Source organism: Leopardus geoffroyi, chromosome D1 (genome assembly GCF_018350155.1).
Source record: "Leopardus geoffroyi isolate Oge1 chromosome D1, O.geoffroyi_Oge1_pat1.0, whole genome shotgun sequence".
Taxonomy (NCBI): Eukaryota; Metazoa; Chordata; class Mammalia; order Carnivora; family Felidae; genus Leopardus; species Leopardus geoffroyi.
Window position 1 is genome coordinate 98,328,255 of NC_059329.1, and position 26,583 is coordinate 98,354,837.

At 45.8% G+C, this 26,583-nt stretch overlaps 1 protein-coding gene across 35 annotated transcripts in view; it reads right to left on the reverse strand.

The window, feature by feature from the left end:
- Window positions 1-105: 105 nt before the first annotated feature.
- PHF21A (PHD finger protein 21A) overlaps window positions 106-26,583 on the reverse strand; it is a 196,062-nt gene continuing 169,584 nt past the window's right edge. For 15 of the 35 annotated variants that reach the window (XM_045486655.1, XM_045486644.1, XM_045486671.1 and 12 more), the window contains 9 exons: window positions 22,098-22,196; window positions 19,285-19,336; window positions 18,411-18,490; window positions 17,886-17,946; window positions 15,129-15,388; window positions 8,636-8,791; window positions 7,087-7,162; window positions 6,359-6,462; window positions 106-4,971 (listed from right to left, as the gene is read on the reverse strand). In XM_045486655.1, coding sequence (XP_045342611.1) covers window positions 4,714-4,971; window positions 6,359-6,462; window positions 7,087-7,162; window positions 8,636-8,791; window positions 15,129-15,388; window positions 17,886-17,946; window positions 18,411-18,490; window positions 19,285-19,336; window positions 22,098-22,196 — 1,146 coding nt within the window. In that variant the 3' untranslated portion in view covers window positions 106-4,713. Of the gene's footprint in view, window positions 4,972-5,815; window positions 5,896-6,358; window positions 6,463-7,086; window positions 7,163-8,635; window positions 8,792-15,128; window positions 15,389-17,885; window positions 17,947-18,410; window positions 18,491-19,284; window positions 19,337-22,097; window positions 22,197-26,583 lie in introns of all 35 variants that reach the window. The other 20 variants (XM_045486665.1, XM_045486663.1, XM_045486666.1 and 17 more) reach the window with 4 other exon arrangements.

Consider the following 26,583-nt stretch of genomic DNA (forward strand, 5'->3'; position numbering starts at 1 on the left):
GTCAGCCGGGAAGGTGCGGAGTCTCTCTGGGGTCGCAGTGGGGCCCGGACCCTCCCGCGGAGGCCCACCCTCCCCTGCCCCAGACCCAACACCATGAGGCTGAGAGACTTTATTTGGCTTTATTTAGTAAAATGTTAAAATAAATAAATACAAATTGATCAGCTGCTCTGGATCCCCCCCCACCCCCTCAAAACAAAAATGAAACAAACAAAAACAAAAACTTTGAAGCACAAAACTCCAAATACAAGTTCTACCAAGACTGAAATCACAAAGGGCGTGGACAAGAGACAGGATTGGGGGCTGGCTGGCTCTTTTCTGCTCGGAGCTTGCTGACCTCTGGCTGCCCATCCTGTCCTGCCTGACTGCAGCTTACCCTGGGCTGAGGACCCAATGATACAGAGGTACAGGGGCCAGAGATTGCTGTGGGGGATGGCGGAGTCCTCAGGGAGGAAGGGCTTCTGGGAGGGGGGAGCAAAGTGGAATTTGTGAGCCCTGCCCTTCCTCTACGAGGGCTATTTTTAAGAGTTCCACCCTGGCTCTCTGGAGGGGGCGACCCCCAGCTTCCTCCCCTTCACTGTTGCCAGAGGGCCAGAGGAATCTTCTCAGGGGCCGCCCCCTCCCTTGGAGAGGAGCTGGCACTGAGGACGGCTGTAAGTCAAGGTGAAAATGGGTCTCCTGTTTCCTGCCAAGGGTGCCCAGCTGAGGGGTGGGGGTGAGGCCCACAGTCATTTACGCAGAGCAGAGTTGCCCCCATCCAGCGGAAGCCGTGGAATCTGGAGAACTCAGGGCCTGGAAAACACCTGGGCCCACCGTCCATCCTACTACCCAGAAGAGCCTTTTACCCCTGGGGTAAAAGTCTCCTAAATTAAGCCCTTTGGATAAATAAGAAAGACCACACCCCAAAAGGGAGTGGAGGGAGGAAACCGCGTAGAGATTGGGAGCGAGAGCCCAGAGGGGCTCCACTAGTCCCAAGAGGAAGTATCAGAGATGGCTGGAGGGGCAGCTGTACACGCAGACTGGGTGAGCTGGACACAGTCACCCTCCTTTACGGGGAGAGGCCTGGGGGCCGCAGTTGTGCCCGTTCATGCTGCCTGTTGAGCCTGAGCCAAGAAGCAGGGACAGGCAGGCCCTGCAGGGCAACCGGGCACTCGGACGGTGCCAGCTGGGGGCTGCGGCCGCCGTGTGGCAGCCCCACACAGGGATGGCCCCACCAGGGGCTGCCCCCAGCCCGGCTGCCCCCAAGGGCCTGATAAGGAAGGGAGAAACAGAACTCTGGATGAGCTCAGCAGAGGTGAGACAAGACCCAGCAGGCCCCATGAAAGAAGAAGGCCCCGCGGGCGGCATTGGCAAGACTGGGAGGTGGGAAATGACAGCAACATGACCTCACTGCCTCCGGGGTGCAGTGCCCATGCCACCGGACCGGCCAGGGCCAACGGCTCGAGGGCAGCCTCCTCCCAGTCCCAGACCAGCCACTCCCTGGCCCCTGAAGTGATTGCAAAGCCAGCTGGTCTGAGATGTGTCTTGTGAGCAGCTAAACCCGGTCACGGGGAACGAGCGGCAGAGGGAAGGAGAAAGAGGGAAGTGGAGACAGCCCAGGTGAGGCAGTCATGACCGCGTGTCTCAGGTCGTCACAAGCACCCACAGGTCTGGGGGACACAGAGGTCTTCTCTTGGCAGGACAATAAAGGAAAAGGAGATGGGGTGACCGGGGCCTTTTGATGGCAGTAAGTAGAGTTTTGGAATTTGAGTCTAGAATGTGGGTTTGGGGGCAGGGTTGCATTTTGTACTCTACACTAACAGCTCCTAGCTGCACTTTAGGAAGAATCCATACCCCAACCCCGGACGAGGCGAGGGTGTGAGTACTCACAACAGGCAAAATACTGGTCGATTCCTAGCTCTACCCTCACCCCTGTCCCCCCTGCCACCCCGACAATTCTCAGGCAGCTCCTTTCTGAGCAAAGGCCCCTAGTGATGATCGTTTCCGAACTTCTTTCAAGAAAAGATAGGTATCGTGTGGCCCGGACAAGTCAAATGCGAGAGCTTAAGAGCGGGCGCACAGCCTGCTGCTGGGCTCTGAACCTCCGCCAACTACTCCTCCAACTAGTCCAGGCATCTCCAAAGCTCCCTGACTAGTCGTAGCACCTTGGTTTCTGCAGGAGAAAAGGGAGCTCCTCTGTCCCCCTCAGGCAACTTTGCAGCCAGGGTCGGACTCTGAGGCCTGTGAAGCCACCCTTCACCCCCTAACACTCCTGGGAAGATGAAATGGCCAGTAGGGATGAGGCCTATTTGACCTAAGAAGTGTCTCTTTCTCTTGCATTTGCTTTCAGGTTTCTGACTGGGATTTCTGGACCTAAGTGGGTGAGGGAGAAAGTAACATGGCCTCGTCCGCCCCTCCTAGACCCTGGCCATTATGGAGTAGGGGGCGGGCTTGAGAGAAGAGGTCCCGGGAGGGCTGGGGCACAGAGCGCCTGCCTGCCTTCTGTGGGCCCAGGCATGCGACGGGGCCAAGATCTCCGGCGGGAGCACACACGTGACAAATTTACTTCCCACGAGGCAAGATGACAGACACGATCCAAGTCTTTCAGAACCCTGGTTTTCTCAAGGAGACTGGCCGAGCCAAGGCAAGCACAGGGATTCCAGCCACAGGTCACCCAGGAAGCTTGTGAATGTGCAAAGGGCAGTAAACTCCGTCTCCTGTACCCGAAGCCAGCAGGCAGAGAACTCGGCTGGAGATTCAGACCTCTCCAAAGGCAAGACAGACACAAAGGCCACCCTGGGGCTCTTTGTCTCAGAGACACCACACACCCTCAAGACTTCTCTCGCTCCTTTGTTCATTCTAAGCACCGAGGGCTGATGCAGCCAGCCTGCCCCCTGCACCCTCCCTCGCCAAGGCTAGCAGTCACTGGCCAAGTCCTTCAAAGTTGTCCCCCAGGCACTCACAATGCTGGTGGCTGAAAGACTGAAAGCAGCACCAAAGGAAGGGATCTTATTTAGGCACCAGCCTTTTGCTCTAGCAAAATCCGAGGAGACAAATGGGTAGGGTAGGGCCCTGATACCGTCCACACTCCAGTTGAGCTTTGAAAACAGAAGCCCAGACCCCTGCTCCAAGAAGGGAGGACAGTCCTTTCCAAGGAGGGGAGAGTGGTGGGAGGGCTCGTGCTGCCCCTCAAGGCCGCAGCATCCAGAGGACAGAAGTCATGGAGACTAGCCCACCAGTCTTGAGACACAAACACAGCAAAATGTCATCATGATCAGCAGGTTCTGTGCTAAAAAATTATAACTACACAGCATTTTCTCCAGTTCTGACACCTTTTTAATAGAAATCACTGTTTTTAGGAAACAAATAGCACTTTTGTAATTTTTTTTACAATGTTTCTTACCTTGATCTTAATTTAAGTAACACTAGGAAGACCTCAATATCTTTTATTTTCCTTTTTAATTTAAAAAAAAGTTGTTGTTGTTTTTCCCCAGATACAAAGATTTTTGCCCTTGCATAAAAACAGTGCCCCGAACGATGACACAGGACTCACACGGACTCACTGGACCTCACTGACACTATGATTCCTATTCTACCATGCACGGCCTCGACTACCCTTAATTGACCGTCAGCCTGAAAAACAGCTTTTCTATTCCTTATTTTAGTTTTTGTTACCAAAAAAGTAAAGTAAACAACAAAAGAAAACTTTTCCTTAAAGAAAAACAAAAACAAAAACAAAAACCTAAAAAAAGAGGAAAGAAACATCTCCATTCAATTCACACACACCTGGGTCGCGTGCTGCTTCGCTCAGAATCTTCTCTTCTTATAAATATAGAAAAGGGATGGAGCTTGTTTTCAAGTAAAAATCACTGATCCACCTTTTTTCCTTCCTCGACACACACACCCTTCTTCCCTGCCCGGGCAATGGCCAGCCGAGGCCGGGCCTGCTCTGCTCGTTCTTGGAGAGGGAAGGTAACCGGATCATCCACGGGGATGCGCGCCAATTTGCCAAAGCAGGGAAGGAACGCGGGGAGCGGTGGGGGCGCCCACGGAAGGAAGCAGAGCGCGCGGGAGAAGAACCTTGTTCTTGCCGTCCACCTCTCCGTGTACCGTGCCCCTCCCCAGGCGACAGGAAATACTGCTTACTTGATATATTTTTCCCACCCTGGCTCCCTCCCCTTCCCTCCCATCCCTCCTCTGGGCACTGGGGTTGGTTAAATCTCGATTTCCTTTTTTTTTTTTTTTTTTGGTTTTATAGTAGTGAAAGTTTAGAAACAGGAAAGCCCACACACTCTTTGGACTCGTCTTCTCTACCTAAACAAACGGCTCCGCAAATAAGGGTCTGAAACCTGCTCTCCTCCCTCCGCCCGTCCCTGCTCCCCACCCAACAAAACAGAAACAAACCCATGGTGGCTGTGGAGGCTGCTGCAGGCACACACTGGTGTATAATAGAGAGAGTAAATATATTATTTCACTTGGCATGATGCTGGCAAAGAACCTCCAGCTGGCACTATTTCATGTAACATGGTCCAATCTTTGCATGTACACACAGAACAAGAAGGATCAATTGGCAAACTCTGGTGCCACCTGGCACAAGCATCTTCTCTCTCTCTGGAACCAAAGAACCAAAAGAATTCTGTACTTTCCAGAAGAAATCCGGCTTTGCTTTTCTAGAGTCTTCAGTGTTTTTGCTCTCCTTGCCGCCGGGATCCCGTGGCTTCTCCTCGCGGGGCTCTGTTATTTAGTCTCATCCCCCTGGGTACAGTTCGCTGTGCAGCTCTGGGAGGAGGGGGAGTGGGCCGGCGTGGAGGTGGCGGCAATGGCAGGGGGGGTGCAGTCCGGGCCGTTGGAGACGGCCCCCACAGTGGCCTCAGAGTCTACGGGTTTGGAGAGGTCGATGCCGTGGATGAGGCGGATCAGCTGTTTTACCTTCTCCAGGGAGCTGTGCATCTCCTTCTGCCGGGCCAGGATGGTGTTCTTCATTTCCATGCATTTCTGCAGCAAATGAGAAGGGCAGTGGCGCTGAGCCTCTGTGGCTGTTCCGACAGGCCTGGCAGCCCTCTCCGGGTAAAAGAACCTGCTGGCTTGGGCGCAGCCCCTGCCCCTTGCTCTGCGCTGCACTGGAGGGGCCTCTGCCACCACGCCACCCGCCACCCACGGGGAGGAGGAGGCCCCACAGGCGGGAGGGAGAGGGCAAGTGAGTGGTTTAGAAGCCAACCAACCCTGCTTGACACTAGGACTTAAAACCCCATGTGAACTGCCACTCTAAGACTACAAAATAAAAGTCATTTAAAACAACATTCCCAGAGCTGCGCTGAAGCTGGTTTGGGCAGGTTTTGTTTGGTATGCAAATGGGTGCTAATACGTTCAGGACGGGACTGAGCTATCCAGGACAGGGAACGAACGAGCCAATGGTGGTGTCCGGATCCAATGTGAGGGCCTATTGAGGATCGCCCGGTCGGCAAGAATTTAGAGGCAGGGCCTGGGGTAGCACGGTGATGTTTGGGAGAATCAAAGACTACAGCCAACAGAAACCCTTCGGCTCGGTCACGGACTTGTGGTTTTTTGTCCTTTTGCCCAAGGTCTCCCACAGCTGCTGGCTTCTGTTCTAGGCAGGGAAAGGGATGTGAAAGCTACATGCCATGGGTAGTATGGTGATGAGGGGAAAGCAGCTGAATGGGACAGCTCAACTGTCACCAAGTTCAGGGTACTACCTGGTGTCCGTGAGGGCTGAAGCTACCTCACTCCAACAAGGGGAGGGCGACCTACTCATTGAGAAATAAAACTTGCTTTGGAGGGGCCTCAGAATCTCCGCTGCAAATACACCCCTGGTTCCCACCTGGACAGGCCAGGCTGGGCAATATTTATTTCCAGTACTTGTCTCCAGGATCCTCTCTTCCTCAGGCGGGTCAGCAACACCTGGAGACGCAATCAGCAGGGTGTGGAAGAAAGGACAGGGTGGGAGGGCCATGCGGAAAGACCACTAACTAGGACAGTGAGAAAGGCTTCTATGCAGGGACCAGATCTGTGTCGGCCGGCGTCCGGAGAGGCTCCATACCCCTCCCAAACCCCTTCGGCTCGGGAACACACAGGGCTGATGGCCACACTGCGGGAGCTGCTGCTTCGCATCTTCAGCCCGGAGACTGAAAACCCACTCTCCGATCAAAGCCCACAGGAGGTTCCAGGGCACCATCTACCAACCGGCTACCTGTCCTCAGGGCCAAAACTGTAACTGGAGGCAAACTTGGTGTCTGCCCAAGTTAACTGTGGCGATAAGCTGGAGGGCCTTGAAAGGGCCCCTTGGGAGCCCCAAGTACTGTCATGCGGGCGAAAGGGACCGTATCTGCGCCCACCACCAAAGGGATGAGCTTACTTTACTTACACTTATAGAATTGCTGAGCTGTTTCACCTTCTGCTCTAGTTGTTCTCGCTCTTGTTTTAAGTCTGAACTCCATTTAAGTAATTTCTGTTTCTCTTCTTCTTTTGCTGGGAAAAAAAAAAAAAAAAAAAAGGAACTGTTTTTAACAATACATTCTTTGAAAAGGCCACTGTGTTCAAAATGCTGACCAAAGAAGGTATTTTGCCCAAAGCTCCCCCTGACCTCCACAGTCACTGTGCAGAACATGCCCACCTAGACCTTGCCTTAAAAAAAAAAAAAAATGTTTATTTATTTTGAGAGAAATAGAGAAAGTGTGTGCACAAGCTGGGGAGAAGCAGACAGAGAATCCTAAGCAGGATCCATCTGTCAGCACAGAGCCCGACATAGGGCTCGAACCCACAAACCACAAGATCATGACCTGAGCCAAAATCAAGAGCCAGATGCTCAACAGACTGAGCCACCCAGGCACCCCCAGACCTTCCTTTTTATGCGTACAGGTATGCTAAGACAGATCGCAGTGGTGGGGGCTTGGCTGTACATAAATAAGATGTTGCTTTCTCATTTTTCCTCCCCAAGAAAAGTACTATATAAGCTTTTCATTTTTTTTCAGTAAAAGCTTTTCACTTTTAACCTCAAATTTCCTTCTGAAAACAAAACAAACGCTGCCTTCTAGTACATTTTTTTAAGCAAGGGGAGGCTTACCACAAAAGGGGATGTGGATGATTCTTTACCTGCTTTGTAGGCGATATAGGAATGAACAATTGCTAAAGTTCCGGGCCATGGAATTGCTTCTTCCTTCTTCAGCATCTGAAATGAAGTTTAGAATTTTACCTTGAAAGGATGTATAAACACACATCCCCTGTGCAGCAACAAGCAACATGTCTGTAGCAATTGGCAGACAAAATCCAGCAAGGATTTATGGTGACAGGCTTGCAAAACCCCTGAAGTTCCAGATACCAGTCTGACAGAATGAGGTTCAATGGTGGGAAGAAGTCAAGCCACCCGAGCCCCAGTTTAAAAAGAGGCTGGGACGTGGCCTGGCATTCCTATCTCCTCATATGTGCCACATAACACCCAAGTGCTCTGACAACCAGAACCACCAGCATATAAGCTACAAGCCTGCACCATGGCAGCAGCCACTGGCAGTTTCGGCCTTGATCCGCCTGTCTCAATTTCAATTTTTTTGTTAATGTTTATTTATTTTTGAGAGGGAGAGAGAGAGAGAGAGATACGGGGGGGGGGGGGGGGGGTGGACAGAGCATCCGAAGCAGGCTCCTTGCTGACAGCAGAGAGCCCAAGATGGGACTGGAACTTATGAACCCTGAGATCATGACCTGAGCTGAAGTCAGATGTTCAACCGACAGAGCCACCCAGGTGCCCCTCCTGTCTCAATTTTAGTTTCATATTTCCCTCAAAGGCAGGCTGACCAAAGAAATTACATATAAGTTCCAAATAGTTAAGTATAATCTAGATCTTGTGTAAAAAATTATCAGAGGGTCACAGAGCAGTGTCAGGAAGAGAATAGGAGAGAACGGTCTCCACCACATCATGAAGATAGGAGGAGGAGGAGGACCAAGATTGAAGGCGGGAAACCAGGATTCTCCCAAACAGGATTCCAAAGAACCAAGAAGCATCCCAAAGCTTGCTGAGCTTTCGGGCCCGTTCATTATTTATACTTTGCCGACTTCCAAAACAGGCTGAGACAGCTTATAATAAAAACATAAAGGTACGTGGATAGTTGAGAGAAAGAGACCAGAAACTAAACAGAGAAGAAGGGAAGAGGCTAGGACAGTTAATGTTTGCTTTCAAGTCCATGCAATAGCCACTCTACGGTGAGTTCTCTTATCCTGGTGACAACACAGGTGAAAGGTGAAACTGTTGTTACTTGAATTAAACAATCAATCGGGGACTTTCCTGTAAGGGTTTTACTTCTAAAAGAAGAGTCTCAAAACCACATTCTTAGAGAAAGGGGCAGAAAGTCTTATGGCATTGACGGGGCAAGGTCATGAGAAGATAAGTCATTTCGAACAAAGGGAAGCAGTCAGGGTCTTTCCACCCATACAAGAATCACCACCTCAGTACAGGACAGAGATCCTTGAGAGGATGGACACCGTGTGGGTGGGTGCGGTGCCATGAACAGGCCAGAGGTGGCCTGCGGAACTACCAGGAGAGGGAAGAGACTCTGCCACGCCCCCCACAGCCGAGGGGAACGGAGGTCCTCCTGACCGCACTGTCTCTTCCTCAGCCCGTCTCTCTGACTGACCCACCCATAGTCCATACCTGGTCCTGACATCTGGGACAGATCCACATGCCCTTGGGAATCGTTTTCAGAGGAGGGTCTAAGCAGTCCAGATGATACACACGGGAACACGTGTCACACATAAGCAACTGGCCACTTTTTCTGCAAACGCTGCAAAAATCCTCATGGATATCACCCTAGGAAATTGAGAGGAAAGGTAAGAGAAAGGACAAAAAAGGTAAAATTTGCAGGTTAACATGCACATTCTGGATACATGTGTTTTAGGACAATCAGCTGTGCCCCCTCCAACATGTTACCAAAATATTCAAGGAAAGTAGGAATTACTAATGACTCAGCCCCCACCTACTCCATACAGCTGAGCTTCCCTGACAGGGACGGGGTTCTTAGAGTTTACAGAAAAGCTGTGTAAATCACCTAGGCCCAAATTAACGTTACAGGTGATAGCTCAGCATTTATTATGTTTTGACAGAATCCGACCCACAAATCATAAAGTTTGAAGACACTGAAATCCATTCATCAAAGTGTTCCACGATATGATACAAACAATTCTCATTACCCACCATTTTTCAGGGGAGTTTAGGATTGGGAAAGAGGACAGACAAGGAACGGAATACGGAATTTTAATAAACTCTTTGCTTGCTCAGGGAGGAAAAATACAGTGCAAGTTCAATGGGAAAAGATTAAGTCAGGAACAAATTAAACTCGCGTGAGCTTTCTAACATGAATTTAAAAAGCCAAAGCAACAGCTGACAATCTTCTCCTAAAGCCAGTATTTGCACTTGGTGTTCAACGGACCATTCTATTCTGGGAGGCTTTATTTCTCCCTATAAAATATGTCATCACATGGGAATAGATGAGCAGCCCCCAGTGCATGCTGCCTGTCTCCCCTCCCCCACCATGGAGAGTTCTGGTACTCAGGTAAGTCTGCTAGAGCCCTCTGAACAGAAGGCACCATCAGAAAAAAAGCAGATCTACTTAAATTGGAGAGGAGAACACTAGGGGGGAAAAAGGCATTTAGGTAAAAAGTATTTTTCAGCAGGTCAATCCCTGGCCTGTTCTGAGAACGGGATGGATAAAGACAGGAGGGAAGAGAACCCTGAAGAAGGGATGTGCTGGAGGTTAGCCAGCAGAGCAGCGCCACAGCCTGGAGCAGACCCCTTTTCACTTTCAGTGTGTTGGTTTAGATTTCTAGCTATTCCGCCAGCAGGCCTAACACAGAGAATCCACACAGGAAGCAATGACATAGACAGCAATGCTCACTTCTTCTATGATGTGTAACCCCCTCAACCACCACTGTTGAAGGCACATATCTTCCCAGGCCTACAATTTCTCTCTCAAGAAAAGGAAACTTTCTCTATAATTCACTAGGGTATCCATAGCCTAGGAAACTGGCTGCAATAGATTAGAAGATAATCGGTGTGGGCAGATTTTAAATTTTCTTAGTAAAAAAAATGTTATCTCTGGGCAAAAAAACAAAAACAAAAAACCCCTCAGTATACGAGCAAAAATACTGCATGAGAATGCACCCTCACAGTTCAGCTTTGAGGCAGCAAAAGAGGTTAAGGTCCCATCCCTCGATTAATGGTAACTTTCTTCTTTCTTTTTTTAAAAAAATTTTTTTCTTTTATGTTTATTTATTTTTGAGACAGAGAGAGACAGAGCATGAATGGGGGAGGGTCAGAGAGAGAGGGAGACACAGAATCTGAAGCAGGCTCCAGGCTCCGAGCTGTCAGCACAGAGCCCGACACGGGGCTCAAACTCACAGACTGTGAGATCATGACCTGAGTTGAAGTCGGACACCCAACCGACTCAGCCACCCAGGCACCCCCTTTCTTCTCTCATTCTTAAAATCAAGCTGAAGGACACTCTTCTCTAGAGAAGCGGTCTTTCTTGAAACTTAGTCCTGTGTCAGTCTGCATCTTTATGAAGTGTATAGAAATTTTAAGGCTTCAGAGACTGTTTTAGATAAATCCTAGATACACCATGAGTGATGAAGTAAGCAAAACAAACTGGACATCTCATTCTGTCGGGTAAAGAGTCTGCTCACTTCCCTTTGCTCTCGAGCAAGGAGCATGTCAAGGAGTGGACAGCAGAGAGTATGGAAATAATCTCCAGGAAAGAACCTCTGATCCCATTTCCATGTTCTAGAGCAGCACTTCTCAGTCTGTCTGCTGTGAGGACCCCGTTACACTCTGAAAATTACTAAGGACCTCAAAGAGCTTTTGTTTATGTGAATTGTATTTGTTGGTATTGAATATATTAGAAATTCTAAAACTTTCAAATTTTGAAATAATTACAGAATCACAGCACGTTACAAAACTAGGATGCTGAAAAATTATAAAGCCCCAGAACACACGAGTGCACACTCCACAAACCATCAGAGTTATGACATAGTTACATGTCATATATTATCTGGAAAATTCCACCGGTTACTCTTGAGAGAAGGAGAATGAAGATGGCACAGAATATTTCAATATTATCATGAAAACAGTTTTGACCCCCGAGGAGTCTCAGGGACCACACTTCGAGAACTACTGCCCATAGACATGAATAATAAAATGCCAACGTACAGACTTTATCTACCCAGAATTGGTTCTCTGCTTAGCTTAAAGAGAGCAGGGGATTCCCATGGAGGTGCTGCCCTAGGTAAAAAGGCTCAGGCCCTGGTGACTGAACTACTACCATAAACCCAACGTTAAACTGAAAGCTGGCTGACCCAGGGCACTCTGCTGGGAGCTGAGGACGTATGGTGTTTGGAAACACCCTGGCTAGATCAACTGCAACTCCGTCACTTGCTAAAAGAATTTTCCAACTAAGTCAACACATCTTCCCTGCTCCTAAAATGATAGTGGCAACAAGGTATATCCTGAGGATTAGTGCCTGGCTGGGTTTTGTACTCCAAGTCCTTCTAGACGGTTATTGATCCTCAGGAAATGCTCGCCTCTCAACTGTGATTGTTTAATTAATGTTGTTGGGGCTTGTGCTACCCAGCAGCAAACATACAGAGTCCAGTGTGTTGATTTTAATCATTGCCACTGTTGGGATATGACAAAAGTAGGAGTCAATTATCTTTAAAAAAATCCATTCCACTAGGTTTAACTTAGAAAATTCTAACATATTTAGTGGTTTAAGAAAAGCTTTCTTTTACCTCTGGATTTCTCAAAAGAACAGTGTTTGCGTTTTAAGACGAAACCTGGCAGAAGCTTTTCCTTTGTGATTTGATGAGTAGATCCTTTGGGTTCAGTCTCTCAAAGAACGCCATAAACCCCCACCAGCCAAAAAGCACAAAAACCAAAACAACGTTTAGGAAAGAGACTCACAGGCAGAACCACAAAATCCTCTGTCCTCCAGCATTTGTACACCACCCCGTGGGAGACCCCTACCAGGAGCTTATGAGCTGGCAATCCCTTTGGCAATGCTTCAGCTGAAGAAGAGTTGGGACAATCTTTGGTGCCAACAAACAAGGTTTCTGACAGGGACTTCTGGGACTCATGAGGCATGACAGGCAGAACACCTTTATCCATTACTAATCCAAAAAGTCGGGCAGGCTGGATGAAATGCTGAATGTCGAGAGCAAGAATGAGCCTGTAGTCACCATTTAGGTCCAAGGAAGGAAGCCTGCCAGGGAACAGAACTCCAGTATGACCCGGTCCTCCAAAGAGGACTCTTCCTTTGCTGCTTCTGGAATTTTCACTCAGAACGTGCATATGGTATTCTTTTGTTCTTTGGCAAAGGGAAGACCTTTAGTAAGCACTGAGAACCTTCCAGTTCAAGGGACATTTTACCTGAAGATGACCCTAAAGACAAGCTCTGTAATCCACACAAGAAATGGGACATGTACAAAATGAAACTCTGGCTTTCCTCCTCAAACCTGCCCCTCTTGGCATCTCCAGTAAAGGACAGTTTCATCTTAGTTCCAGTTGCTTAGGCCAGAAACTTTGGCTTCACCCTTGACTATTCTCTTCTTCTCATACCCATCATCTAATCCTGCTGGCTCTTCGAAATACATGCAGACTCGGCCATGTGTCTCCATCTCTCCTTCTAGCACCCTATCAGGCCAAGCCGTCCTTGGCTCTTGCCTGGATGACTGCCCCAGCCTCCTCACTGGTCTCCCTGCTCCCATCCTATCCTGTCCACAGTCTCTTCTCCAAGTTTCAGACACAGTGGTCCTTTTAAAATCCAAGCTGGTTTTTTAAACACCTTTAAAAATAGTAAATGCGGGCAACAACCATCAAAGGATGGTAAAACCACCGGGTAACAGTTTGTTGGAGAACTGGATGTTTTTGAGACTCAAAGCTATCTCTGCCAGAGAAAATGAGCACCTTTACAAGTGGAGAAATTTCATGCGATCTATCTTAATTAAGAGATAAAAGCTAACATCACCAACAATGGGACAGACTGACCGACAACACACGCCGCTTGTGATGCACTGAGGACTCACCACCACGTACTTAGTGTTCCTACAAAAATGTAAACCTTGAATCTACTCCTGAGGAAACAATCCCATCCTAATGGAGGGACACTACAGAACTGTCCTACCTTTTAAGAAATGTCAGTGTCATGAAAGACAAAGGCCGAGAAACTGTTCCAGAGTAAGGAGAAGAAAGAGACAATACCATGACAACAAATATCAAGAGGGATCTTAAACTGGATTCTGGAGCAGAAAAAACAAAGTGCCATTTAAGCAATTATTGAACAACCAGAGAAATCTGTATATCGACTATGTATTATATAATAATATTTACTTAATATTAAATGTCCTCAATTTGACAACTGTGACTATATCAGAGAATACCTTTGTTCTGAGAAGATATATGCTGAAGGTTTTTAAGACGAAGATTCATGATGTCCGCAACTTCTTAACTAATTCAGCAAAAAAGTGTGTGTGTGTGGGGGGGCATATGTGGCAAAACGGTAACAGTGAATCTACGTGAAAGGTACATATTTATCTTTTATATTTTACTGCAACTTCTCGTAGGTTTGAAAAATTACATCACTCCTCTCCTCAAAACGCCTCCAGCGGTCCCCCATTTCACTGTGAGCAAAAGCCCCAAGGCCCTGCACCCTTGACTCTGTCACCTCTGGGATCTCCTCTCCTGCCATCTCACCGCTCCCTCTTTCCAGCCATCCTGGCCCTCTTGGGCCTTCTTGCTTTGGCTCACCACCACGTACACGCCCACCTCAGGGCTTCTGCGAGGCTGTTCCCTCTGCATGGAATGCTCCCCCAGACACAGTTCACTTCCTGTTGGAGAGGCCTTCTCTTCCCACTCTCCATAAAATAGGAACCTGCTGCTACAACTCCTTATCCCCCTTATTCTGTCCCATTTTTCTTTAGAGCACTTATCACTACCTTTGATATGTCCATTTGCTTATCACCTGCCCATAATATGTATAACATAATACGAGCTCCCTGAGGGCAGGGAGATGTTCTATCCCTAGCCTCAATAATAGCACTTGCGCAGCAAAGTACTAGTGCTCAGTATTTGCTGAGTGAATGCACTGCTTTCTAAATGTTCATTTAAAATCTTAGGGCACTTTATGGGGCGCCTGGATGGCTCAGTCGGTTAAGTGTCCGACTTCAGCTCAGGTCCTGATTTCACAGCTCTTGAGTTTGAGCCCCATGTCGGGCTCTGTGCTGACAGCTCAGAGCCTGGAGCCTGCTTCGGATTCTGTGTCTCCCTCTCTCTCTGCCCCACTCTGCTTACGCTTTGTCTCTGTCTCTCAAAAATGAATAAACGTTAAAAAAAAATTTTTTTTTTTTAAATCTTAGGGCACTTTATAGAGAACTAATGGTTGCCAGAGGGGATGTGGGGGGGGGGGGAATGGGTGAAACAGATGAAGGGGATTAAGGGTACACTTATCTTGAGCACTGAGTAATGTATAGAAGTGTTGAATCATAGAATATATTGTACATTTGAAACTAATATAACAGTGCATGTTAACTATGCTGGAATTGAAATTTAAAACCTAAAAATAAATAAATAAAAACAAGAAACAAAAAAATAAAATCTTAGGGCACTCGTTTACAATTCTGTACTATCTGCATGATGAGCTACTAAATATCCGACACTTTTTCAGGAACCTGTTTGATCAAATCTGATGAATAAAGTTACTTGAAAGAAAAGTTTTCCACTTCTTGAATTCTACCTGAAGCAGGAAACAAGGACTGCTAGGGGAACGTACGCCTTGTTCATTTTCCTCATCCCAAAACACAGACGATGGAAAACTGAGCACCTTTCAATTTTATGAGCTGACTTCCCACCCCATCCCCCTTCCTGAGAGCTCATTCACAGCAGATCAAATCCACATTTTTAAAAACTGATTGAGCCTCCTGATGTTGTACATGATTCTCAAGGACATGGCAGGACCTTACATGATATACCGTGTCCTGTCGGGATTACTGCTGTTCCAGGGTTAGTCAAGGAGATGCAGCTGGTAAGGAGACAACATATGACAACGGTTTCCCCAATTTAAGCTCTCAGGAAGACAGCGTGCTTTTCCCAAGTTACTTACGTCTGTGGAGGTGGGGCTGGGCAGGGACACAGGCTGAACAGGTGCAGGGAAAGTGAATGTGGTCTCTGTCTTTTCATTTTCAGGGGAGTCAGGATGACTGGATGGGGGGGATGTTGGGGTAAGGGCTCCAAACCCCAGCACTGCATTGTATTTTGGAGGACGACCTATATACCAAGAGAAGGGAACAAAAGGGAAAAAGGGGGAGGGAAAGAAAGGGGGAAAAATGATCTTACATACCTTTGGCCAGTGTTCCTCATTGGCTAGCATGGAAAAGGAAGTGAGGTAGCAGACAGAGGTTAATACAACAGTCCCAAAGAGAGGAAGGGAAGCAAAGATTTAAATGTCATTAGGAACAACTGCATGAGTCTCAAAAGAAAGGAGGGTAAGAGAGCCTTGGAGAATGACAGGAGTGGCTGAATCATGTTAAAGGGCCTCGCCTGGGGCAGATCATGGTGACGTTCCTGGACTATTACAATTTAAGATTTCTGATGTGAGAACAAGATGTCAAAGTTCAACAGGGGTCAAAGCTAGGGATAAGAATTTGTTTTTCCACACCTTCTAAATATTGGTCTCCAAGGTTTCTCTGTAACCATCATTCTCACAATCATTAGTAATTCCCAGTTCCCATAGATATATTTAAGATTTCTGTTTTTCCTTTTCTCTCCTGTCTATATTTTGGTCATTTCACTGCTTGTGAGGGTGGAGAAAGGCAAACAGGAGGCAAAATTCAAGTTAACTATTCTTACCCCTTGCTGGCTGAGCTAGCGGGAAAGATATTCTGGGACTAGCTGGAACCTAAGAGCTAAAAAGATGTTCTGAGCTTAACAGTGATTTTAAGTGTGTCTGGAGTCAGATACCATCCCCGGTTGATCAAAAACTGTCTCCCCACTTCCATCACAAACATTCTGGTAAACTACATGTCTAAGGACCTGGGTCTATTACCAAAGCTCAGAAAAGGCCCTGCCATCAGCAACACTGCTGAAAGACAGATTTGAGCCAGGGCGTTGGGAATCAAGCCTCATGGCTCCAGAGGGATCTATAAATGGACCCTACTGGGTATGGCAAGACTGGTCAACTACTCACTCCTGCCTTATGGTACATCGAAGCCAGGATCCTTGTCAGAAGGGCCAGGATCAGAGCTTCTAAGCTTTGGGTGATCAAAAGTATATGCTCAGCACACCAAAGGGAAAAGAAGAGGAAAAAAAAAAAATGCCAGAGAGGCTCACAACTGCCTACGAGCACTGGTGAATGGTGCAGAGGATCAGAACCTTACCAACAGTTATAAGTTATACCGGGATTACACATCAGAGCCACGATTCTGTCAGACATTACATGAATATTACCCATCTGTGTTAAACTGGCGATGTCTGCAGTACAAAGACAGATCATACAGGCTGTCTTTCCTAGGGAATCAGGGCTGCCCAAAAGGGAAGTAAAAGATGAATGTTCTTTGTTTACCCTCAGAAGCACATCCTAGGCATTGTGAATACAGGCTTTCATCCTCTGACCTTGGCAAGCAAGGCCAAGGTCTTTCTGGCTTGTTTAACCCCCGTCCTCTTAGCAGATACTCCCCACCGGCAGACCAATTAACTGAGGCTTCGGACTGAGGGCTCCTTTCTGAGAACCGGGTCAGAGGTCACTAAAAATTGCCAAAATTAAAACCACAAAAAATAACCCACGGCACTGGTTACTGTGACCCAGGAATCGACAGGAGGCAATGACTTGGGGTTTCCCTTGGAAATATTTTTGGCTACTTAAAGGACAGGGCTAATGAAACGTTAGAATGGGTCACTGAGGGTGGGTACGCTATCTCTTTCGGGTAAGGACGTGGTAATGGTACAGCTGTAGCCTTGACTAAGGAAGACAAAAGAAAAGAGCGTGGATGACCTCCTAAGCTTCCAACCGCTCCTGACACAGTGTGTGCATATGCAAAAATTAGTATGCTACTCCACTCACTCTGCAACCTTTCTAGCCTGGAACTATAATTCAGGGACACATTATCATGTGGAGAAAGGGACCTTGGGATGTATTACTGACATCAAAGTACAATTTCAGAACCTTGTTTATGAGCTCAAACTCTGAGCTATTAAGACCTGTTTAGACCTGCATGGAGGGTGTTGCGGCCTCTGCCCACGAGTTAAGGTGCAATGCCCACCCTGGGAGGTCTGAAATATGGGGATGGAGCTCTTTAGGAACTTCTGCTTCGGGGAGCCAGTTTTGACAACGACCTTCTCTTCCTTAGCTGGAGATGCCCTCAACTCCTAGATCTTAAGTTCTTGGTGTGGCCACCTCTCTCCTTCCTGGAAAGTCTGCGGCTCACGGCAACTCGAGTCATGCTCTGGTCTCACTGGCAGCAGGATGACCTAGACGCTACTAAGAGCACCTTGGCAACAGCAGTGCTCTGTTACGCTCAATGATGCTAAAATGCTTCCTTTCGCACAATGTTCTGTTCCCTGTGCTATTCAAGGACAGCCTGGTGGGCCTGGGGCAGAAATGCTGTATTAAGCCACCTCCTTGAGTCAGCCTTGCCAGAATCCAAGGAAAGGCAACTTTTGATTCAGTATACAGAACTCTAATAAGAAATCTCACTGTCTTCCCCCCACCCATTTCCAGAGAATGACAATAACAAAACTATTTTCAAGGGATTTAGGAGTTAGGCTCTAGGACAAAGGGGAAGAAGGGGTGGGGTGGGGGGTGCAGAAACACAACACAGAAAGCAGAAGCAACAGCAAGGGAGAGCTACAAAAAGGTACTCACCTCTCTTCCGGGTCCCAGGATGCATTGTACTGTTCAGGTATGTGACTGCACTCTTCTTACGCTTTGAGGATTGAAGAAGGAAAGGTAACTGGTTGAATAGCACGGTTACTACCGATACTGGCACAAGCTATAGACCAGGCGTAGCACGCCTGTCAACATGCCAACGAGTTAGTGCTAGTCAACCCAAGGTCTCAGTGCTAAATGGGCTTTATTATATATACTTGGCTCTGAGAGAATATTCCAGAGACGTCTGCCTCTGCTTCAGATGATGGCTGAGTTGAAGCCAAGAGGAGTGACATTTTTAAGGTGGGTCTGTATTTGCTCAAACTTAGGAAAAAAACTAAGGGGAAAGCAGTGAATAATAAAAATGAAACAGGATGATCAGCTGGAGAAAAACCCATCATTTCACAAAGCGGGCCAAGTACAATCAGGGTACTGCTCTTCAGCAGGTTTTCAGATGGGAGGTGATGGAAAAAATCATAAACAAAACTAGAACAGGAAGGGCCAAGCTCTGGCCAGGAATACCTCTGGCTCAAAGACTGCTCCACTGTATACTGGATTGGCTGTTGTTCTTCTTTTTCGCTCTTGCCTCTTGCTTTGGATTTCTTGGGAAAGCAAAAGGTCTGAATTAGAAAAGAGATATGGAGAGCCTCAAAAATTTAACTTCATTTTTTATCTTTTGGCTTTCCCAGGACAAATCAGAAATGGGGCAAATCTCTTTGTTTCACTGCAGCCTCAGCAGAGGCAAGCATACCACTGGGAGGAAATAATGCAGGACCATCTATGCTCACCTCTCAGAAAGCGAGACCATGCTGTCCTATAATGTGGCTCTCTGTGACCAAGAGCTTAACAGTGGACAGTGTGTGTAAATAAGCTATCCTCATCTATTTTTAGATCACTTTAATATAGGGGTGGATAAACTTTATCCATAGACCTGGACTGAATAACCATAGTTCACCATTCTTAAATTAAATGACTAGGACAGGTATAGCCTTGTAACTGTTCTTAGGATTCTGATAACCTAGCGTGACTGAAAAATACAGACAGAGACTTGTCAGAGGGGCATTTGATACTCCATGCGGTCAGGAAAAAAAAAAAAGTCGCTTTAATCCAGGCAAGTGGGGAGTCTCCCCTGGACAGCAGTGTGGATCACCACAGGGAGGGGAAGGGATGAATATTAGATAGAGGAAAGGCATGTTTGACTCCAAAGGAAATAAAGTCCACACTAGTTGAATCATACTCTGTTGGCGTTTCAGTGTTCTATATATCTTAGCAATAAAGTCAACCCCATTTTCTTTCTTTTTTTTTTTTTTTTTTTTTTTTTTTTTAAGTCAACCCCATTTTCAAGAATAAAGCTCTGGGCCAGAAATAAGGCAGCACCACAAATATCTTCTCTTACCTTCTAGATGGTCATGTGTTACCAATCCTAGAGACACCATGAAGGCAAGTTTCTGTGCCAGAGAAACAAGAACGTGTTTCAGTTTGGGTTCTCACAAAGCCAAATGCATGTTCCTAGTTAGACTCCTAGGCAAAGCCAGTCCAACAGGCTGGTCACTTGAAGGAGGCCGAGATCAGGTGACCAAAGAACAAACACCTTCTAGAGCCACTCTGGAGGCTTTCTGGTCTTACGGGGATCAAAAGAGAAGGACTGGGACCTGCATGTTCCACTTTCTCAATGACAGAGATCAGTATCTTTGAGTGACCTAAGTTTTGTTGTTGTTGTTGTTGTAGTTGTTGTTTTCCAAAAAAGCCTCTTAGATAGGAAGACGATATCACACTCAAAAACATGCAGAGGGTTACAAAGAGCTTCCCATACAACAAGCTCCAAATTCCAAGTACTTCACTTGTCCTAACAGGTCAAGGGTTCTAACATTTTTACTACCAATGACCGGACAGTGCTAACTTCAGGCTAAATGAGTTTTAGGAACAACAGCAGGTGGTTCTGCTTAATACTATGATTTTTAAATGAAACGTGGACCTAAAAATTACACAGCAGGGGCGCCTGGGTGGCGCAGTCGGTTAAGCGTCCGACTTCAGCCAGGTCACGATCTCGCGGTCCGTGAGTTCGAGCCCCGCGTCGGGCTCTGGGCTGATGGCTCAGAGCCTGGAGCCTGTTTCCGATTCTGTGTCTCCCTCTCTCTCTGCCCCTCCCCCGTTCATGCTCTGTCTCTCTCTGTCCCAAAAATAAATAAACGTTGAAAAAAAAAATTTAATAAAAATTACAGAGCAGTCTCTCTTTGGAGACCACTCTCAGGGCTCCATCAGAAGTTAAATTGATTAGAATACTGAACCCCAAAGCTGGAGCATTAGACGCTTAAAGTTGGAGGGAGCAACATACTGATTCCTGTTTTGCTCTGTGGTTACATGTGGTCTAGAAAGCACATCTTTGCCTGTGGTTGCTATCTATGCCAAATAATACATCATCAATTTCTCTCACAGATAACAGAGAACATCAGCAGTTGTTAGGAGACATATTCCCGTAGAGTTGTTTATCTCATAGTTTGGTCTTTAAAAATCCTGACCTATTCAACAGCAACAGGATCTATTCAACCCTCAACATTCAATACAAATGATATTTTGGCCTGAAGTGACAGGTTCAAGCTATTTAAGATACTGAGTGTTTTAGGAAGAAACAGCCCCTGAACAAGGCACTTGAGAACACAGAAGTGTCCTTTAGTGGTATCCTCAGAGTTCTGAAGAAATGTTTTTATTTTATTTCTTATTTAAAAAACAGGTGGGCACCTATCCCCCTGACAGCCAGGGTATGTCAGCAAGGAAAAGCACTCCTGGGACTTGCTGCCATGCTGAAATAGCATACATTTTGTGATTGCCAATTAACTACATTCCTGCTTTCACGAATATTCTTCACAACCTAATCAAGATTAGAAGGCTGTCTGCCAACTGTTCTCTGTTAATAAAACAGTATGTGGACTGACATTCAGAGGCAGCTTCTTTTGATCAAGTAACAGTACTCATCTTGGCCAGTCACATCCAGCTCATCTTTGCCAGTCTAGATCAAGCTCACAAAAAGTTATTAAGTGAAAAAAAAAAATCTCCTCTCCTCTGGAACAGATTTTCAGTGATAAAGAGAATAAAAAGTTGTCAAGAACTTTTGCCTCATCTATGTATCACACGTGTGCCAAGAACTAATTTATTCTCTTTATGGCAGTGATTTCACCAGTCAGAAGGTGAAATATACATGACTACACATGGTGGTACTTGCTTGCCCACACTGGGCAACTAACGTAAGATATCCTTTGGTTTCCTTTGATAATTTTCTGGATGACTTCGTAAGTTCCTCAGCAATTTGCATCACTGGTCCTTCTTTCTGGCTCAAGTTTTGGCCTCTTTTTCAAAGATATATTAAAAATTAATCGATTTCATATCAGAAAGAATTATAATTTATACTTGTTTTAGAAAAACCTGCACCCAATAAATCACTGCTTTTAAAAAAAGGACATGAAGCTTTGATGGCTTCCTGCCACGATCTGAATGGTTTCATTAAAAAGAATGCACTGAGGATACAGGGAAATAGAGTGCTGGTCTAATAAAATCCAACTATTATATCTTCATCATCATATTACCTGCACACATTTTACTTTTAGAGCTGCTTATGCAAAAGCCAAACTAAAAAATTCTCTTGTCTAAGGGGACACGTGAATTTACATTCTGTATTTGTACCAGTCCTGTTTACTATGTGACTCTGTAACTCTATCCTAAGTTATGGTACATATGTTACTATTTTCATCCTTACTTTTATGCTTCAATGAACTCCTTTTAGGCTACTGGTTTATCTGGGATTTGAGAATCTGGTGCAATATAACAGTAGTAACAAAAGTGCACATGTAACAACTATAATCAATAACATAAGCAGACCTCAGCTGAGTGAACTGTAGGGACCTCTTAGAAATGCTGGCTGAGACAACACATAATTATCATGAGGAATGCAATGGGATACCTGGGAAAATGATCACTAATCTTACATTTCAAATTTGTAACATGTGCATGAAATGTCTGTATGCCAGCTCAGGGACACGCCAGGACCCACTCAATCTACCTTAGGCCAAACTGACTTGGCAATAACATTACTGAGTCGTGTGGAAGCACAAGAAAAGGAAAATCAAGTGATTCAGAGGGCAGGTGTCTCTCCTGGTTTATGAGAATAAGTCACATCTCATAGACTGAGCCATGCCTTTGGAGGGCTAAGCCTACCTGAGGGTTCTCCTCCCGTTTTGGTTTGGGTGCAGCAGGTGGAGTGATGGTACGGCTCTCTGTTTGTTTTTCATCTGTTTCCGTGTGGGCTTTAATTGTCTAAGGAAGGAAAAGTAAATGAAAATTCAGAATTCACTTTTCATTAAAAAAATGAAAACATAGTTTGTAGACAACAAAGAAGGAAAAAAGAACATACTCAAATTGGAAACATATTAATAAAAGAGATAATATGGATTATATTTTGGAAGGGCAAAAAGTAAAATTTAAGGCCCTAGTTGAAATAATTAAATTGTATAACTAGAGTAGATATGAATCTATAACTGTAATAGTCTAAACTACACAAAAAGAAAAATCCACACTTTAATTCCTCTGTATAAAAATGAGTATAGGCTGCTCTGATTTCAATGTATTTTAGGACGTAGGGACAGTTTTCCAGAGCAAGCCCATTCTTACTACACATAGGTCAAGCTCCAGTCCACTGCAAGCTTAAGATCTGAATAACATAAAAAAAAAAAAAAAATCTTGCGTATACATTCTTCTCTTTCCAATTCCAATCATCACCTAAGAGAAGAGGCAGAATTACCCTCACTTGGGATATTTAACACCTGCCTGTAGCATCCATTAGAGGAGAGATGAGCTTGCCAAGAAAAGGTCATCTTGTAAGAGGCTAACAATCCGATTACCCCCAACTTTGTCTTCCAGATGCATCCATTCCGACAAAAGAACACCAGTATCGTTATCATCTTTAAGAACAAACGGCACCTAGCAAACTGGTAGGCTCAGTTTGCATTACTATTCTTATTATGATCCAATGGCTAATTCATTTTACGAACCCCTCTGGAAATACTGAAATGATATTAGAAAAGTGGATACAAAAACTGTGAACACAAACCTACTTTACTTTTTCAAATAAAAAACACGCAGATGCTAATGGTCTTTCTGTATGGTAACAAGAAATTAAATGAGGGTAAAACTGTGTGACTACTAATGAGTAGGATTCTGTCCTGTGAGCAGGACAGCAAAAGTTCTCAAAAATCATTATGTCGTGAAACATGTTACTAGATCTGAAGAACACATACAATCACAAAGATCTTTCACTTTCTTTCCTAGCCACTTCCATATTTTCCTTCTGCTTCTCATGTTTATTATTTTAGGAGAATGTAAGCATCTGCCATTATCAATACTGTGGCAACCACTGTTCTGGGGCAAATGCTGCCTGATTTTTTTTTTTTTTAATGTTTACTTATTTATTTTTGAGAGAGAGAGAAGGAGCAAGGACATGGTATGAGCAGAGAGGGGCAGAGAGAGGGAGACAGAGAATCCCAAGTGGGCTCCGTGCTGTCAGTGCAGAGCCCGATGCAGGGCTCGAACCCACAAACCGTGAGATCATGACCTGAGCCCAAACCAAGAGCTGGAAGGTTAACCGACTGAACCACCCAGGTGCCCCATGATATTTTATATTTTACCAATGCCCTATTCTATTTCCTTCTCTATATGATAAGCTACTTGAGAGAAGACACTGTTCTATACACATTTGCAGTCCTTTGTGCCTACCTAGTACAATGCCTTCCAGAAGAATCACGTACCTCTCTCTCACATTTTTTTTTAACCAAAAAGGACACATTTCCTCCATAAAACAAACCACCAAATACATCTATAAGGGTACACGATGGGAAAGTAGGTTATAGTGTCATCTTTAAGGGCCTGGGTGTCCAGAAAGCTTATTTTCATAGCTTTCTGAGTGAGGAAGGGCAGGAAGTCTGAGGGAGGGGAGATAAGAGAAGTCACCTGGAAGGGTCTGCTGATCCACTCCAAGGTTGTGTGAAATTTTGGGGGGTCTCTTGGTTCCACCTCTAAGGCTGAGTGACACACACAGTGGCAATGCCTCTGGGAAAGGACAAGCCAATTCCTCTCCACTAAGAGTTGGGAGTTGAATTCAACTCAGTTGAATCTGGGTTCAAATTGCTCTCTCATTCAAGAAGAGGACAATTATCTCAGGGTTGGATAAAAAACACCAAAAGCATCCCCCCAAAAAATTAAAATAAAAAACACTGGGGAGACATCTTTCTCTCATGGAGCTCCTGCTCGGGGGAAACCAGGCCATGCTGTGAACAGCACTGCGCAGAGGCCTGTGCGGTAAAGGAACGAAGCTCCAGCCAGCAGCCAGCGGGCAGTGAGGCCTGCCAACAACCACGGGACTGAGCTGGGAAGTGAATTATCCAGCCCCAGTGGAGCCTTGAGATGACTACAGCCCTGGCTTACAAGTTTGAAAGCAAACTTGTGAGGGATCTTGAGACAGAACCACCCAGCTAAGAGGCAAACTGATTCCTGACCCTCACAAGCTATAGGGGATAATAAAATATTTGTTGTTTTAAGCTGCTTAAAGCAAACCAAAAACATTAGGGCTGGGGGAGTGACAGAAATGGCAGAACAGGGAGCTCTAAGAATTAGTCCTTCCACTGAAGCAATCATTAAGCTGGCAAAAACAGAACCCGCTTTTTAGAATTCTGGAATCTAATAAAAACCTTATAGCAACCAGGGGGACACTGACTGAAGAAAGAAACTGCTAAATTTCACTAAGAAAGCATTTTTTCCTTACCTATCTACAAATCCCCATTCCACAGCTTGGGCAGAGGCTCTGCAGATGGCAACCTGTGTTCCCAGCGTGGCTTGCTGGTGCTAAGGGAAACAATACGGACCTTCTAAAACACCCGTGGTTGTGCGTTTTGATCTGTGTGGTGGTTCCCTGAGGACTGGTACAGAGGCTGACCTTTGTGCTGCCCACCTTATTAGGCCAAAGTGGCTTTCGGGGTGACATCTGATGAAAGCATCTAAAGATATATGTTACCCATAGTCACCTGGTGTAAAGGAGATGGTGGATGGAATATACAGCAGACAGACCCAAAGGCCTGGGAAGGAGGAGGCTGAAGAAGACGACTCCTGGAAGAGTGATGGCTTTCAAGGGCTGTCACATATACTGGGGCATCCAGAATGTACCGCACATTCCCAGGGCTAGATGCATGTTTAGAAAAGATGTGAGAGAACTCTAGGTTTGCACTGCTGGCTGATCTTTGAGCTGTACCCACCCAAGGAAGAGGTGAAGGCTAAGGCAGAGTTACAGATGGCCTGGCTTAGAACTGACGAAGTAACCCTGCTCAGAGCCAATGTGCAAGGACTGGGAAAGTTGTTTTGTGTCTTTTTTTAAAAAATTTAGTTATTATTATTATTATTGGTTTTTTTGGCTCCAGTTGTTTAAGAAAATCTGTCAGGTCACTAGCTGACCACTGAGACAACAGAACAGAGAGTTCAGTGACTATACATGACAAGAAATAACAGTTTTTGCAAAAACAGTTTGGTAAAGGCACTAAACAGATAACTGCAGTCCTCAACCAAACCCTGGGGTGGGAGGAGAATCTAATCTCCACAGTTATCACATTGTAATTTCAAAATGAAGAGTTTTCAACAAAAAATTGGAAGGCATACAAAGAAAACAGGAAGGTATGGCCCATTTGTAGGGAAACAAAATCAACAAAAACTGGCCTTAAGGAAGCCCAGTCCAGCCCTGGACTCTCTAGAAAAAAAAACTAGTTAAAGAAACTCTGGAGCTGAAAAGTATACAAGTTGAGATGAAAAATTCTCTAGAAGGGTTCAGGCAAAAGAAAGAATCAGTGAAGTCCAAGACAGGACAACTGAAATTGTCCAGTCTGAGGAACAGAAAGGAAAAACATGAAGAAAAATGAACGTAGCCTAAGGGACTTGTGGGATATCATCAACATACGCATTATGGACTCCCAGGGGGACAGGACAAGCAGAGAGAGACAGAGAGCAGCAGAGATAATACCTGAAGGATTAATAGCTCAAAACTTCCCATACTGGATGAAAGACAGAAATCTACACATCCAAGAAGCTCAGTGACATCCACAAAGAATAAACTCAAAAGACATTCACAGTCTGTGGGAAAATGGCAGAGCAGGAGGCTCCTGAGTTCTCCCTGTCCCCACATTTACAACCAGACTTTAACTACATCCAAGTCAATAAACAGGAATGCAATCTGAAGACTGGAGCAACACATTCTACAACTAAATATAGAGAAGAAGCTGCATCTGAAAGGTCAGGAAGGTCAGAAAGGCAGAGGGAGGCTGCCGGCAGGAGGGAGAGAGCTGTGTGCAGGAGAGAGAAAAATGGGCCCTCGTACCAGGGAGCTCACATGTGGAAGAATGATCCCCATAACATTCGGCTTTAAAAACAGGGCTGAATTCCATGAGTTTTAAAACCAGTGGGACTTGGAGCCTGAAGCTTTAAAAGTCAGCTGACTCAACACTGGGTGAGCCAGGGTGAGGGTGAATGAAAGCTGCGTCGCCATCCTTAAAGAGAGCAGGCTGAGCCAAGAAAACATAAAAACGGCAATTTGCACAACACAACACTGGGGGCAAATGGGAGACAGATCCGTTCACATTGATTTTGAAGTGTGTTGGGGGACTTCTCT